At 45.8% G+C, this 12467-nt stretch overlaps 1 protein-coding gene across 1 annotated transcript in view; it reads right to left on the bottom strand.

Moving 5' to 3' along the window:
• Positions 1-314: 314 nt before the first annotated feature.
• Positions 315-12467, bottom strand: part of LOC103203809 (all-trans-retinol 13,14-reductase) — a 16805-nt gene continuing 4652 nt past the window's right edge. Inside the window, exons 4-11 of the mRNA XM_007948885.1 lie at positions 12071-12272; positions 11431-11628; positions 8234-8353; positions 1666-1804; positions 1317-1426; positions 1055-1221; positions 707-866; positions 315-454 (exon numbers count right to left, since the gene is read on the bottom strand). Coding sequence (XP_007947076.1) covers positions 315-454; positions 707-866; positions 1055-1221; positions 1317-1426; positions 1666-1804; positions 8234-8353; positions 11431-11628; positions 12071-12272 — 1236 coding nt within the window. The remainder of the gene's footprint in view (positions 455-706; positions 867-1054; positions 1222-1316; positions 1427-1665; positions 1805-8233; positions 8354-11430; positions 11629-12070; positions 12273-12467) is intronic.

Below are 12467 nucleotides of genomic sequence, written 5' to 3' on the forward strand. Positions count from 1 at the left end.
ACTATGATTGTTCACAGTTAGGAGGAATGGGTGTCGGGTGCAGAACACTGCTAATTATGAGACATGGATCAGTGACCCAGACTGGCTTTTAGTTGGAATAGCGAGCTATAAAAGTTATAAAGGATCATCGGCCCCAGCTGGAAGAGCTTCACATAAAGACCTATGATCAACAGTAGGACTGTGTGTCAGAACTTTGTTAGAAATCAAAAACAAACAAGTGCTTTATATGGGCAAGGAACTAAAGCAGAGAGACCTTAGGTCACGGAAAGTGCACTAGACTGAGGGCAAATTCTCCCGACTCATCCCTGAAGGAACTAATTCTTCTTCTTCTGTGCCTGGACCCTTGAGCCAAGCTTCTTAAGGTCAGAGTACACGTTCCGCTTCAGGATGGCGCTGCTGCACAGCATGGCCCCTTGCAGGGCCCCCATCAACCCACACGTGAAGATGTCCTGGCCTAGGAGGCAAGAGCAGAGCCATCAGCATCCACCCAAATGGACAGGGGAGGACAAGGACACTCACATTCATCCCTCTGAGCAAGGCCCACCCAGAGACTAGGCTTCAGGTCAGGACCCAAACACACAAGGCATCCCAGTACAGACAATAGGAGGCTGCAGAGCACAGCAGGTCACAAGGACAGGAACAAAGGACTTTGGGTGACACATGGCCCAGGGTCTTGGGCCCTGGCAAAATGGGACAGATGCTGTACCTGTCAGGTAGAGGTTGGGGATGGGGGTCTGAGCCCGCATAGAGGCCATTGTTTGAGGATGCAGGCGGCCCAGGTCATGGTCGGCCCCATAGCAGGCACCTCGTGGAGCAGCCAGATAGAACTGATTGGTCAGTGGGGATCCTCCAGTCACACTGTCCACCTGAGGAGGCACAAAAGGCAGGTACAGGACAGGACTGGGAAGAGAGATGATTACCCCATTTCTGCTCTCCTTGCACAAAATGACCACCTCCTGTGCTTTCCTCAGGGCTTTATTCCCCTGTACTGAGGAGAAAGCAGAAATGGCACCGAGAAGTCCAGTCACCACCACCAGATACCCTGTCCCCCTACCTGCCCCTCCAGCTGGGGAAAGAGCTTCAGGACAATGGACATAGAGGCTTCAACAAAGGCGTTTTTAAGGGTTTCATAGTCACTGCTCCGCTTTCCCTGTGGTTGCTCCTTCCACTCCTCAAACCACTCGTAGGTGATGGGGAACAGGACAATCATCGTGGAGCGGTCTGGGGATACAGAGCCAGGTTCACTGCTGCCTGGTCCCTTCCCTGCTCCCACGCCTCACCCCTACTCCCTTCTCCACCAGGACCCCAAGCTCTACCTGGGAATCGGTCCTCCCATGTCGGATCCTTGGTTGATGGGGAAGCAATGAAGAAAAGGGGGATGTGTGCTGCAGCCTTTTCCCTGGGCATTGAGCAGTACTGCTCCATCCTGTGGGTGACAGAAGGGGCTGTCAATTCCCAGCCTCTTTTCTGATAGCCACCAGAATAGCAGGGATGGCTCATCACCAGGGATTCCTCCAATGATAACAGTGTGGCATAGAGGAAAAAGCCCTTCAGGGAATAAATTTCTGCTCACTCCCCTCACCACCACCCATTGCAGGAGGCAGCCTGGACCTGGGGGCTGTGGGTCTGTATTGGCACCCCAACGCACACACACACACGCCTTACGCTTTGTCCATGTCTGTGTCAAAATAAACATAGTAGTTGGTGGACTGTAGACCTAGGTCCTTCTTTGTGCCTCGTAGGCAGATGAAAACAGAGAACATGCCCAAGCCAGGCCGCACCATCCCCAGCTGTTTCTTCACATCTGTCAGAGAGAGTTGGGAAGGAATACATGACCTGGGGCCAGAGATGGCCATATGCCAGGACAGCCTGCTGATGCCAACTCACTTTATCTACCAACTTATCCTCAGTTGCCTGCCTAGGGCTCAGCCCAGTTTCACAGCTGTTATTTCAACACGGACTTGCAAGGTCTGCACTTCAGTCTATTCCTGCCTGTGAAGCATACAGTCCAAGATTTTTATTCTCCTTTGTTGTTGTGTTGTTATGTGCCATCAATTCATCTCCAACTCATAGTGACCTCATGTACAACAGAACGAAATGCTGCTCCGTCCTGTGCCAGCCTCATGATCCCTACTGTACCTGAGCCTATTGCTGTAGCCACTGTATCAATCCATCTTGTTGAGAACCTTCCCATCCTTCGTTGATCCTCCACTTTACCAAGCATGACCTCCTTCTCCAAGGAATGGTCCCTTCTGACAACATGACCAAAGTAGGTGAGATGAGGTCTGGCCATTCTTCCCTCCAAGGAGCATTCTGGCTGCACTTCTTCCAGGACAGATTTGTTACTTCTTTTAGCAGTCCATGGTACTTTCAGCATTCTTTGCCAGCATCACAACTCAAAGACATCAACTCTTCCTCAGTCTTTCTTATTCATTGTCCAGCTCTCACATGCATATGAGGCAATTGAAAAGACCATGGCTTGGGTTAGGCACATCTTAGTCTTCAAGGAGATATCTTTGCCCTTCAGCACTGGAAAGAGATATTTTGCCCAATGCAATATGTGTTTTGATGTCTTGACTACTGCTTCCATTGGTGTTGATTGTAGAACCAAGTAATATGAAGTCTTTGACAACTTCAGTCTTTTCTCCATTTATTGTGATGCTACTTATTGGTCCAGTTGTGAGGATTTTTGTTTTCTTTATATTGAGGTGTAATCCACACTGCAGACTGTAGCCTTTTTTTAAAAAATGTGATTTGGGTGAAAGTTTATAGAGCAAATTCAGTTTCCATACAGCAGCTCACATACACTTTGTTTCATGACATTGACTATAATTCACCACAATGCAACAGCTTTCCTCCCACTTCCTCTCCATAGTTGCCCCTTCCCTATGTTCTTCCCTCCATGCACTCCTGCCCCCTGAGCTGTCTCCCTGTGCATACACAGCCCTTCTATTTTCCCATGATTGTTCTCTCCAAGGAATGTATCTATCTAGTGTAAATGTTCAGCTCATATGCCTGTCTTTTGTTTGGCTGGAAGCCACAGGAGTGGGTTTAATTCCAGACCTGAAGGGCAGCTAGGGGCCATAGTCTCAGGAGTTCCACCAGGCTCTATCAGACCAGAAAACCTGGTCTCTCTCTCTCTCTTTCTTTAATGATGCTGAGTTTTGTTCCACATTGTTCTCCCACTATCCAGGATCTCCTTCAGAGGTCCTCCTTGGAGTGGTTAACAGTGGTACCTGGGCCCCATCTAGTTCTTTTGGTCTCATAGTTATATAGTATGAGGATCGCATGGTGTACCGTTCACTTGGACTAATTGTTTCCACGAATCTTTGGTTTTCTTCATTCTTCTTTGCTCTGGACGAGGAGAGACCCATCACTGCATCTAGATGGCTGCTTGAAAGCTTTTAAGATCCTGGTTGCTATTCGCCAAAGTAGGACATGGAGCAATGTTTTGTGTAGTATTTTATGCCAATTGAGCTTGATGTCCCCTGTGACTATGGTCCCAAACCCACAGGTCCAACTACTTGGTCCCTCTGGGTAGCTGGCTGTGGCCAAGAAGTGACTACAACCTTGTCCTTTGTCAGCTCTACTATATACCTGGGAATTCTTACAGAACATACCAATACACTTGTAGAAACATTGCAGACTATAGTCTTTAATCTTCATCAGTAAGTGCTCCAAGTCATCCTTACTTTCAGCAAGCAAAGTTGTGTCATCTGCACATTTCAGGTTGTTAATGAGTCCTTCTCCAGTCCTGATGCCATGTTCTTCTTCATATAGTCCAGCATCTCAGATTATTTGCTCAGCATACAGACTGAATAAGTATGATGAAAGGATACAACCCTGACACACTCCCTTCTTGACTTTAAACCATGCAGTATCCCCTTGTTCTGTTTGAGCAATAGCCTCCTGGTCTATGTACAGGTTCCTCATGAGCTCAATTAAGTGTTCTGGAATTCCCTTTCTTCTCAATGTTATCCACAATTTGTTATGATCCACACAATTGAATGTTTTTGCATAGCCAATAAAACACAAGTAAACATCTTTCTGGTATTCTTTGCTTTGAGCCAAGATCCATCTGACATCAGCAGTGATATTCCTTACTCCATGTCCTCTTCTGAATCCAGCTAGTATTTCTGGAAATTCTCTCTCAGTATACTGCTGCAACCATTTTTGAATTATCTTCAGTAAGATTTCACTTCTGTGTGATATCAGTGATGTTGTTTGATAATTTCCACATTCTGTGGGATCACCTTTGTTTGGAATGGGTACAGATATGGATCTCTTCCAGTCAGTTGTCCATATAACTGTTTCAAACCTCTTGGCATAGCTGATAGTGTGAGTGTCTCCACCACAGAATCTGTTTGTTGAAACATAATGGGTATTCCATCAATTCCCAGACTGCTGTTTTTTGGCCAATTCCTTCAGTGGAGCTTTGACTTCTTCCTTCAGTACCATTGGTTCTTGATCATATGCCACTTCCTGAAATGGATGATCATCTACCAATTCCTTTTAGTATAGTGACTCTGTGTATTCCATCCATCTTCTTTTGATGTTTCCTGCATCATTCAACATATCACCCATGGAATCTTTCACTTGCAATTTGAGGCTTACATTTTTCCTCAGTTCTTTCAGCTTGAGAAATACTGAGTGCATTCTTCCCTTTTGGTTTTCTAATTCCAGGTCTTTGCACATTTCATTACAATAATTGCTTTGTCTTCTCAAACTCCTCTTTGAAAACTTCCACCTCTTTTATCCTGTCTATTCTTCCATCCATTTTAGCTACTCTCCATTCAAGAGCAAGTTTCAGAGTCTCTTCTGACATTCATTGTGGTCTTTTCTTCCTTTCCTCTCTTTTTAATGACCTTTTGCTTTCTTCATGGATGATGTTCTTGATGTCATCCCACAATTCTTCTGGTTTTTGGTCATTGGTGTTCAATGCATCAAATCTATTCTTTAGATGGTCTCTAAATTCAGGAAGGATATATTCAAAGTTATATTTTGGTTCTTGTGGACTTGTTTTAATTGTCTTCAGCTTCAACTTGAACTTGCATATGAGCAGTTGATGCTCTGTTCTACAGTCAGCTCCTGGCCTTGTTTGGGCTGAAGATACTGAACTTCTCCTTCATCTCTTGCCACAGATGTAGTCAATCTGATTCCTGTATACTCTGTCTGGGTAAGTCCACGTGTATAACTGCCATTTGTGTTGTTGAAAAAAGGTATTTGCATTGAATAAGTCACTGGTCTTGAAAAATCCTATCATGCAATCTCCAGCATCATTTCTATCACCAAGACCATACTTTCTAACTACCGGTGATTCTTCTTTGTTTCCAACTTTTGCATTCCAATCACCAGTGATAATTAACACATCTTGATTGCACATTCAGTCAATTTCAGACTACAGAACTTGGTAAAAATCTTCAATTTCCTCATCTTTGGCTTGGTTGGTGTATAAATGTGAACAATAGTAGTATAAACTGGTCTTCCTCATAGGTGTATGGTTATCATCCTGTCACTGACAGCATTGTATTTCAGGATAGATCTTGATACATTCTTTGTGATGATGGATGCCACGTCATTCTTTTTCAAACTGTCATTCCCGGCATAGTAGATCATATGGTTGTCTGATTCAAAATGGTCCAAACCAATCCATATCAGCTCACTGATCCCTAGGATATCAATCTTATGTGTTCCATTTCATTTTTGACAACTTGCAATTTTCCTAGATTCATACTTTGTACATTCCATGTTCTGAGTATTAAAGGATATTTCCAGCTGTTTTTTCTCATCTTGAAATGTGCCACATCAGCAAACGGAGGTCCCAAAAGCTTTACTCTATCCACATCATCAAGGTCGGCTCTACTCTGAGGAGGCAGCTCTTTTCCAGTTGTATTTTGAGTGCCTTCCGACCTGAGGGGCTCATCTTCTGGCACTATATCACACAATGTTACAGGGCTATTCTATAAAGCTTTTCAGTAATATATCACCCGATGTTTCACTGCTGTTCATAAGGTTTTAACTGGCCAATTCTTTGAGAAGTAGATGGCCTCTTCCTTCTTCCTTATTCTCCTCCCTCTGGCCCCAACTTCCTTAAACTAGCTCACAGCACCTTAGGGCACAGTCTCAGGCCAACTGCCTCCTATCTTCATGACTCATATGGAAAAGAAGGGAGAAAAGCACTACAGAGGAAGGAGCCATAGTGAGGGCCCACTAATTTCCCCTGGATCCAAAGTGCCTGGCTTTCCCTGCCACTCAGCAGCAGATGATCCCAGGCCAGTTTTCTGGAAACTGACACCCATGAATTCTTACTTTTCCCATTCCAAGAACCATCCCCAGCACCTGCTTGAGGGATAACTTGGCCACTGATCTGCTTCATGCACTTTAACATATATTTATTGACCTAAAATGTTCTAGACCCTCTACTTGACCCTAGGGATATTACAAATAATCAGACATGATGCCTGTCTATAGGAGAAGACACTTCCCAGGAAGAAGTTGACTATCTCTGAGAATCTACAAAGAAGAACTGAGTGCTACCAGTAGGGTGCCAAGATAATCTATCATCCAAAATATCCTTGAGGGGACCAGGTTTGCTAGCCTGATAGAGCCTGGTGGAACCACTGAGACTTGGCCCCTAGATGCCCTTCAGGTCTGGAATTGAACCCACACCTGTGGCTTCCAGCCAAACAATAGACAGGCATATGAGTTGAACATTTACCTGAGGTAGATATACTCCTTGGAGAGAACAAGCATGGGAGAAAGAAGGGTTGCTTATGCACAGACAGCTCAGGGGGCAGGAGTACATGGAGGGATGGACACAGGGAAGAGGTTAACTATTGGGAGGAAGTAGGAGGGGAGATGTTGCATTGTGGTAAATTGTGGTCAATGTCATGAGACAAAGTATATGTGAACTGCTGTATGGAAAGTGTATTTGCTCTGTAAATTTTCACCCAAATCACAATAAAAAGAAAAAAAAAATGCCCTTGAGACTGAAAGGGGGCATTATTAATAATTACAGTAGGAAAATAAACATAAAACTTACAGACACTCAAGTATGGGAACACATTGAGGAGGGAAGGTGAACATGGATTTCCTCCAACCCCTCCCCCAAATTCCGATTTAGAGCCTAAGGCCCATATGCTCTGCCTGTTCTCTCGCTAAAGGCAGAGGAACAGCCACAGTAAAGCACAGAGGACTGCCCTAACTTAGCAGGTCAGCAGCCCAGTGCGGAAGCTGCAAGAGCACCTTCTTACCTGGATCCCAGCATCCAGGATTAGGCACACTGCTGGCACTCCCTCTCCAGGTGGATGGGAGATTGTCTTGAAGATAAAAGGGTCTTCAGAGTCTCCTTAGATAGAAAGTCCTTCCACCTAGCGCTTCCTCCCTTTTTGCCAAGTTAAAGTAGGGGGTCCAGGAGCCATATATCTTGCTCCCCAAACCATCCCCAGTGACCCCTTCAAGGCTCAGCAGTGGGATTTAAGAAAGGATATCCCTACTCACAAAGCTCTACTTGATCCCCTGACCTCTACCTCAACCCCATCTGGCTCTGCTTGTTACAGAGGATACCTGGTACCTGAGTTTCCGTCACTAAGAGGTAAATGAACCTGTGAGAAGCCCGTCCCACAAGCAGGTGGAAACAAAGGCATTGTAGCACCTAGGATCTCTGATTTAAGTCTCATCACTGTCACTACCTGAAATGCTCTTAGACTGGAATTCATCTGGGGCAACGTCCAACCCCCTACCCCAAAGGGGCAATTGATCCTTCAGGCAGTGTGGGCTGGTGCCATCAGACTGTTTTCAGGGCAAAGATACATGAGAGCATGAAAACCATAACTGGACAGTGAGGGAAGATCAAGCTGAGTAGGTAATTGGACTATGGTTGCCTGGGAAGAGGCTGGTTGAGGGGGACAATAGCTTATTACTGTCAAGGCTCAGAGTTTCTGGGCCTAGAGGGAAAAAGGGTTACAGAGAAAGAAGCAAGAAGTACCAGAGGCAAAGTCTATGGGTTTCCCCACACCCTGCCCCACTGCCCTGTCACTGGGCAGTCTCTGTCTCACCCCACTCAGCTCACCCAGTCAGACAGTGAGGAGGTATCTGCTGGCAGCAGATGCTAGCTGAGGTCCAGCTAAGTAAGCCAAAGGTTTGAGAAGGCACTGCATGGGTTGCACAAGCTGACTCCAGAAGTAAAAATGCTGGGGAGCTGGAAAGAGAGCAACACAGAGCAGTCTCTTACCTGGCAGACAGCGCACATGCTCAGGCAACAAGTGCTCATAGGTATTGAACAGTCCTGCGTTGGAGATCACAATGGGACAATAGATGTTCACCAGCTCCTGGCCCTTCTTCACGCTCACACCTGCAGACATGGGAGGTTGGTGAGGCTCTGAGAGCTCCAGGAAGGTAAAGAAAGGCCCCTGCCCCCACAGATCTCTCTCAGCCTACACTTCATTTCTGAGACCTGGGAGTCCAGCCCACCTTGGGCCAGACAGGGCAAGCCCCAGGCAACACTGCAAAGTGAGTGAAATATCCTCAAGCACTGTTAGCCTATCCCATGACAGCTTCTGCAATTACTCACTCAGCTCTCTCCACACTAACCCTGTTGTTGTTGTTGTTGTTATGTGCTGTCAAGTCAGACCTGACTCATAGCGACCCTCCTTGGGTTTCCAAGGCAGTATCACTACGGAAGTAGATTGCCCCATCTTCCTTCCGAGGAGTGGCTGATGGGTTTGAACTGCCACCTTCTGGTTAGCAGTCAAGTGCCTTAGGCACTAACCTACCAGAGCTCCCCCACACTAACCCTACTCCTGCATTATCGAGGCCCTTTAGCCAAGCCCAACTCCCAACCCTAATAAAGCTCCTGGGCTGAAATGCTTCCTTCTTCACAGCTGACAGGGTTTTATTCACATTACTATTCTCTTTAAAACCCTTCAAGGACATGTCAACTTTTCTAAGGTAAATCCCAAAGCCTTATATAGCAGTCTTCCATGATCCCATCCCTTCTATAAGTCCAGCTTCATCTCTTGCTGCTGTCACTGAAATATTGTTGTTCCGAGGTGCTATCAAGTCAGTTCTGACTCATAGAGACCCCATGTACAACCACAGAATGAAATATTGCCTGGTCCTGCATCATCCTCACAGTGATTGCACTGAATATTAGGTAAAACCATAAGATACAGCTGATATGAGATGGTTTCTTTGGCCCACAGAAACAGTAGTTTCTCATAGTTCAACCTAATACTCTCAGATGCCTGGAAATACTCAGCTCTTTCATACCTGCATGCTTTCACACATGCTGTTTCCCTGCCTGGAATAACTTTATTCAACCTCATCGCTGGGGAGCTGCTTCTCATCCTTCATGACATGGCTCAAACACCTCTGCCTCAGTGAAGCCTTCTCTGTTCCACTGTTCTCTGTATCATCTCTATCCTAAGTATCTGCCTCTTTTGTGGCCCTTAAATTATACTGCAATAATCCTTGAGGCACTCTGGTGGTGTAGTGGTTAAGGCATTTGGCTGCTAACTAAAAGGTCAGTAATTCGAATCCACCAGCCGCAAGGGAGGAAAAAAGATGAGATAGTCTCCTTCTGTAAAGATTTATAGCCTTGGAAACACAATGGGGTCACTATGAATCTGAATTGACTCTATGGCAGTGAGGGGATTTTTGTTGTTGTTTTAACATTCCCTACAATGTTGGAAACTTGTTGAGTTAGAGATTGACACTTATTTATATTTTATCTCCATCTTTTTTTGCCTGGCTCATGAAAAACATGAATAAGTATATTCTGAATTGAATTTAATTGAACTGATCAACCTACCTTGATTTGTGGACCCTTGTCAGCTGAAAGGGGAACATGTTCACAGACGTCAGAGAAAATCGCACACAACTGCCACGTCTCTCTATTACCACCCAGCAAGCTCTCATTCTCTTTTACAAAAGAGATCACTGACAGCCTGTTGTCCCTTGTCTTTCCGTGCACTGGTCTACCTACTCACCACCTACTCCTGGAGGGGCTCTTCTGGTGTGTTTGCCATCACACCAGCCCTGATGTGTTCAGGCCTCTGGGGCCCCTTCCCTATTGCTTCCTTAAGCACCCTGTAGACACAGATGCCTGTTCTGTTGGCCAGAATCCTTTCTTGCACAGACTACCTCCTCAAAGAGTTCATCCATGGTGGAATTTAACTCTGTGCAGGTAACAGCACTGACCTGAAACAGGACAAGGAGATTGTAGACCCCACTCTGCCATTTATGGGTAAGGCCAGTACATGCTGCCTCCATATTGCCTTGTAGAGTGCCCAGGTTACTCATTCATTCCATCCATCCCTGAATCAACATTGACTGAACCTCTGTTAAATGGTAGGTGGTGCAGATAGTTTGTGCTCTACCACTAACCAAAAGATGGGCAGTCAGATCCACCCAATGGTGCTATAGATGATAGGCCTGGTGATCTGCTTCCATAAAGATTAAGCAAAGAAAACCCTATGGAGCAGTCCTACTCTGTAACACATGGGGTCACATCAGTGAGGATCAACATGACAGCAAGGGGTTTAATTTTTTGGTTTTGTTAAGTGGTAAAACCCATAGACATAAATATAAAAAGACATAGCCCCTACACTCAAGATGTTAGTGAACTACTGGACAAATATTATCTCTTGAATAAATTATTAACTACTATTTTTTTTAATAGATTATTAACTACTCTCAAAAACCAAACCAAACTCACTGCCATTAAGTTAATTCCAACTCATAGTGACCCCCACTGGGTTTCCAAGGTGGGAAATCTTTATAGAAGTAGATTGCTGCATCTGCCTTCTAAAGAGTGGCTGGTGGATTTGAACTGCCAACCTTCTGATTAGCAGTCAAATGCCTTAGGCACTACACCACCACTAAGCCACTGCTTTATCAACTATTATTAGCCCTTAAAAATCTATTCAAGAGATAATTATAATTATCCAGTAATTCATTAACTTTTTGAGTGTAGGAGCTATGTCTTTTGTAGAAGGAACTCTGGTGGTGCAGTGGTTAAAGAGTATGGCTACTAACCCAAAGGTTGGTGGTTTTAACCCACCAGCCACTCTGCAGGAGGATGATGGGGGCAGTCTACTTCCATAAAAATTTATAGCCTTGGAAACGCTATTGGGCAGCTCTATTCTCTTCTATAGCGACACTATGCATGGGAATCAATTCATTGGTGGTGCGTTTGGTTTGGTTCAGTATTCTTTGGGGACCGTGCAATACTTCATCCTTCCTGCTTCCTTTTTTCCTGCAGACCTATTGCTATATCCCAGTCTCTGCTCTGGTGTGAAGTTGAGCTTTTAACTCCCCATAAGGAGGTCAGTTCTTCTCCACCATCTGCCTGCAATACTTCCCTTTCTCTGTACCCTAGTCTCTCCCTCCCCAGCCCATGGATCCCAAAGCCTGGTGCAGGGCTCTCACCACAAGCCTTTCCAGCTGAATCCAGCAACACGCTCTGCACAGTGGCCCGTGTAAGGACAGCACCCCCAGCCCGCTGAATCACAGGGATGGTGTGGAAGGCGATTTCACTGGAGCCACCACGGGGATAGAAGGCTCCTTTTAAGTAGTGGTCAACCAGAAGAGCATGCATGGCAAAGGTGGTGTGGCTGGGGGTCACACCTACAGAAGGGGAGATGAGGGAAGAGCATCCAGCGTGCTGCACCACTGAGAGTGGCGTACAGTTAGTATTTAGATAACACACAGCCCGAGTCCATCCCAGGATCCAAATGTTCTCCAGGGCCTGGGACAGTCAGAGGGCCTTGTTTCCGTCTAAATAAGGAGTATTTTACAGATCTCAGGGCCAGCGGGAATATCCTCCCTACAAAATGCCATTCAGCCGAGACCAGGGAGGAGAGAACAGAAAAATCATCCAGGGTGTGGATGAGGGGAATTTCTACCAGGGAGTCCAGCAGGTGGACAGACTTCTCACACATATGCTCCAAAGGGCTTAGGATTCATACTGCTCCATTTCAGTCAGCCAAGTAGTTTCAGGGAGAAAGACATAGTAGGGAGAGCAGCACCCCCTCCTCCAGGAACTGCCCAGAACCCAGGCAGTACCCACCATAAGTAGGAAAGATGTAGCTGAGCACTGCCTGGAGCTCAGGGGAGGCCGGCAGCTGTTGCAAGACCTCAGACAAGCTCTGGGTGGAGGCATGAAGGAAGGGAGAGAAGCGAGTCAGCAGACCACTCTTGGTGAGGAGCTGAGCCACAGGCAATGGGAGGATCTTCAGCACGATGGCATGAAAGACTCCCCTGGACACCACCTGGCAAAAAAAAAAAAAGCTGTGAGGAACAAGTCTCATCTCTGGGAACCACTGGGGCAGAATCACCATTCCAATAGCCTGCAAGGGCCAAGCAACACATGCCCTGGCTGAATTTTACTGAATTTGGATTTTTATATAAATCTGTAGTGTATGGATTTTTCCCTTTCTACACTCAAATAAGGCTTTTTTTTTTTC

Source organism: Orycteropus afer, unplaced genomic scaffold (assembly GCF_000298275.1).
Source record: "Orycteropus afer afer isolate SDZICR_OR568_19922 unplaced genomic scaffold, OryAfe1.0 scaffold00231, whole genome shotgun sequence".
In the NCBI taxonomy this organism is placed as follows: domain Eukaryota; kingdom Metazoa; phylum Chordata; class Mammalia; order Tubulidentata; family Orycteropodidae; genus Orycteropus; species Orycteropus afer.